The following is a 3984-nucleotide window of genomic DNA, read 5'->3' as shown; positions in this document are numbered from 1 at the left end:
TACATGTGTAAGTAACACATTTATTTAATTAAAAAATAAATTCAAGAATTAAGCATTTTCAAACACTAACAATATATTATTTGAAAGACATAAAACATTCCAACATAAAATCACTAAAGTTAGTTTGTAATAACAACTTAATTTAATATATGAACATGATGTACTAATTGAAAAAATTACATCAGTAAGTAAGAAAAATATATAGTATATATATAATAGAGGAATTAATCAATTAATTCAAAATAAGTAAGAAGAAAAAACATATATAAAAAAATTGAATGTATAGCCAAGTACAAATAAAATTGCAATACATGTTTATGAAACTTACTATCACACAGTTACAGAAAAAAAAACAATGTAAAAATAAATAATCACTGGAATAAACGAAAATAAATGGGAATAAACGGAAAAAACGGACGATCAAACGAGAATAAACGAAATAATTGGGAATAATCGAGAATAATCGGCCAATTAATCGGAAAAATTCACTAATAGACCTTCGATAAGTGTATTCATAACTATTTGACAGCCATTAACAATTAAACAGACATATAATAGGCCGTTAAGCCCATTTTTTACAACAGGGGTATATATAAAGGGTCCAAAAATTTCTTCCGCCCCGGGCCCCAAAATATTCAGGACCGGCCCTGGATAAAACCAACATATATATATGTCAATGACATATTCATAATTAAATTTGTTATTGCAAATAGTTAAATTTATTATTGTAAAAATCAAACAAGCGAACCTTCAAAAACATAAATCAAAACAAGTGTGTAATATACATATAACTAATCCACCAATATTGTTTTATATAAACTGCCGCGCGCTTATTCCAAATAATTAAGGCCGAATCTTTTTTTTTTTTTTTTTGCCAAGTTTTTTGCCCTTAGGCCTTTATTTCCAATCACAAGATTCAAACTAGCACTATAATTAACAGTGTCTAATATGAGGTGTGAACATTTTTAACAAGGAGCCGAAGTTCATCCTTCCTATGCACAGTAAATCCTGGTTTTTCACTCATGTTGAACTTCTCCTTTGTCATTCCATTCGGCAACTCCCAATCGAAGCGGTGTATGAGATTTGCCAATGCAAGCTCTGCTGTGACTGTAGCAAACAATATACCGGGACAAATCCTGCGTCCTGCTCCAAACGGGATGAACTGAAAGTCGTTGCCCTTGTAGTCCACTTGCCTACCAATGAATCTTTCTGGCATGAACTCCTCTGGCATCTCCCAAGATTTTGCCTCCCTTGCAATCGCCCACGCATTGATAAGGACTTTGGTTCCTTTAGGAATTGTGAAACCATTTATTTCGCATTCTTCCATCGATTCCCTTGGAACAAGCAAAGGGACAGGAGGATGTAGCCGTAGGGTTTCTTTGATTACTGCTTTTAGGTAACACATTTTGTCTAAATCTTCTGATCTGACCATGTCACCAAGCTTTACTATTCCCCTCACCTCTTCTTGCAGCTTCTTTATATGTTTAGGGTTTTTGATAAGCTCTGACATTGCCCAATCTATGGTGATGTATGTTGTATCAATTCCACCAGTGAATGCATCCTGAATAATTTAATTGTCATATGTAAGTTCAATAATTTGAAATTTTCTCAAAAAGAAAACAGAAAATAAATAATGCTTACTACGAGTAGCCCCGTGATCTGATCCATGGTGATGTCAAAGTTGATGCTTGAATCATTCTTCAAAGAAAGTAAAATAGCAACAAAATTATCGTGTCCGTCATTATTCTCTTCACTTCTAATATGAGCTTGAATTACCTCTTGAATCAACAATGCCCACTTATTTCTATATCTTTTAGCCCTCCTGCTTAATCCTATAAGCCTTTCTAACCAAAACAAAGAAGGAAACAAATCACCAATACTAAATTGTCCAATTATATGAAAACTCTCTTCTACAAGCTCTCGAACCATGACATACATCTGTTCTTCCATCATGATTTTTCCAGAAACAACCGTAAAAACTACATTGTTCATGAATGAAAATAAAAGCTTGCTTAAATCTATAGGATCACCACTCGAAATGGAGGCATGGTCACCGATCTTTGCAATCAAATTACCAACTTCCTCCTCTCTAATTGTTTTGTAAGAGGCAATCTTCTTGGTACTCATTAAATGGATTGTGAAGATCTTTTTCAATTGCCTCCAATCGTCACCATAGTGCTCAAAGGCCAAGTCACCAAAAAAGATGATGTCAGAGGCGACACCAGAAGGTCGAGTAGCAAAGGTGAGGTCGTGGGTCCGCAGGATTGCACATGCCATATCAGATGATGAAACAATAAGCCATGGTACTTCACCGAAATGAAGTAGCATGAGCGGCCCATATTTCAAAGACAGTGAATAGAGAGATTGATGGTAAAGAGAACTTATTTGGAGGATGTTTCCTATGAATGGAAGCTTTGGAGGTGAAGGTATCAAGCTTTCGGGGCCTTTTGAGAAGTTTCTTCTCTTTATGCTGAAGCAAAGTATAAAGATAGATAATAGAGAGATAAAGAGCAGTGACAGATTATGTGATAAAGTAAAGATCACTTCTTGAAGAGGGAACATTTTCGTTACTCAAGTATTTTCATTCCCCAATGTGATATATTATTATAAGGGCGTTTATAATAATTGATCACATTATCTTATATATAGGACAAATTAAGAGGATGACATTGCTTATCAAAATTGAGTCTTATCCTCCCAATTTTTTTTAATTTTTATGATCAAAATCATGATACATTTCAGCAGTCCCCATTTTTGTTTTTTCATGATGTGTTGAAAGATGCACTACTGTATATCCAGATAATGACAAAAAAGATTTTGTTTGGGAGCAAAAATCAATTTGCCAAAATGTCATTTATGAGACATTTTTTTCCTTTTCACGACTGTATATATATATCCTCTTTCGATACATATTTTTGACACCTTGTGACCAATAATTGATTCAGCAATTCCAAACTCTGGACAAGTAAAATAATTGGCAAGTAAAATAATCTTAACCAAGTAAAATAATCTTAACCGCTCAACATAATATCCATATTAGAATGTGCTTAGAGATCATATTTTATATTTTTTGAAATTTTATTTAGTATTTGTTTAGATAGGTAAAACATCACTATTTTTTAGATGGTCTAGAAGCAACAATTTTGTATCTATTAAAAAATAGTAAAAAAAAAATTAAAAAATATATAAAATTTGGTCTCTAAGCTGTAGATCATGTTGAGCGGTTTGAATCGACTGTTTGAACTTTGAGAACAAAGATAAAAACGTGGAATATAGTTGAGACTTGCGACACAAAACCAATAATACATTTTAACCCTCCTAAATAACACTGACCTCATCTTGTGAAAATGTAGAGGATAAAATGGGCTTTAACAAATGACGGCTTCCCAAAATCAAGTGACATTTTATTTATCTAAAAAATAGAAAAGAAATTAAATATGAAATTTGGTCTCAAGTAAATTTTTATATAGATATTATTTTTGTATGTACTTAAACGGAGAACTCAAATTTGTGAATTTTTCTTTTTGTTTAGTCAAGCTCTCAAATTTTTTTTTAGTAATTGTATCTTGATTTTTCTAGTAACGTGATATCCAATCAGTACCATTTGAAACAATTTATTTTAAAAATTTAGGTGAGGAGTCCCACACAATTTAGTGCCGAATATTTTAGAAATATAATTGAATAAAAAAAAATTAAACACTCAATTGATCTCAAACAATAACTTAAAATCTTCATTAAATAAATAAAGAAACATATAACTAAAAAATTTTGAGCCAAAAACACACTTAAAAACTTGTCATTAGCGAACAGGAAAGTTGATTTGCATCAAGCAACATTTACAGTACTTTCAATAAATAATCCAATATTTCTCAAATTTAAAAAAAAATTCAATTATCTGCAAAATTGCATGCCAAGATACAAAAGTTCATAATCTTAAGCATTGTAATCTAATAACCTTGCCATCTCCATGCTTTTATCATTTTG

General features: G+C 31.8%; 1 protein-coding gene across 1 annotated transcript; it reads right to left on the bottom strand.

Moving 5' to 3' along the window:
- Positions 1-737: 737 nt before the first annotated feature.
- Positions 738-2604, bottom strand: LOC144549533 (cytochrome P450 71A1-like). The gene is made up of 2 exons (XM_078298300.1): positions 1642-2604; positions 738-1561 (listed from the first exon to the last, which is right to left on the bottom strand). Exons 1-2 carry the CDS (start codon positions 2560-2562, stop codon positions 944-946), a joined length of 1539 nt encoding a protein of 512 aa, XP_078154426.1. The 5' UTR covers positions 2563-2604; the 3' UTR covers positions 738-943.
- Positions 2605-3984: the final 1380 nt, after the last annotated feature.

This window comes from Carex rostrata, chromosome 35, assembly GCF_964058835.1.
Source record: "Carex rostrata chromosome 35, lpCarRost1.2, whole genome shotgun sequence".
NCBI classification, from domain to species: domain Eukaryota; kingdom Viridiplantae; phylum Streptophyta; class Magnoliopsida; order Poales; family Cyperaceae; genus Carex; species Carex rostrata.
The sequence above is the reverse complement of the archived record's forward strand: the minus strand, read 5'-3'. Positions and strand labels throughout refer to the sequence as shown.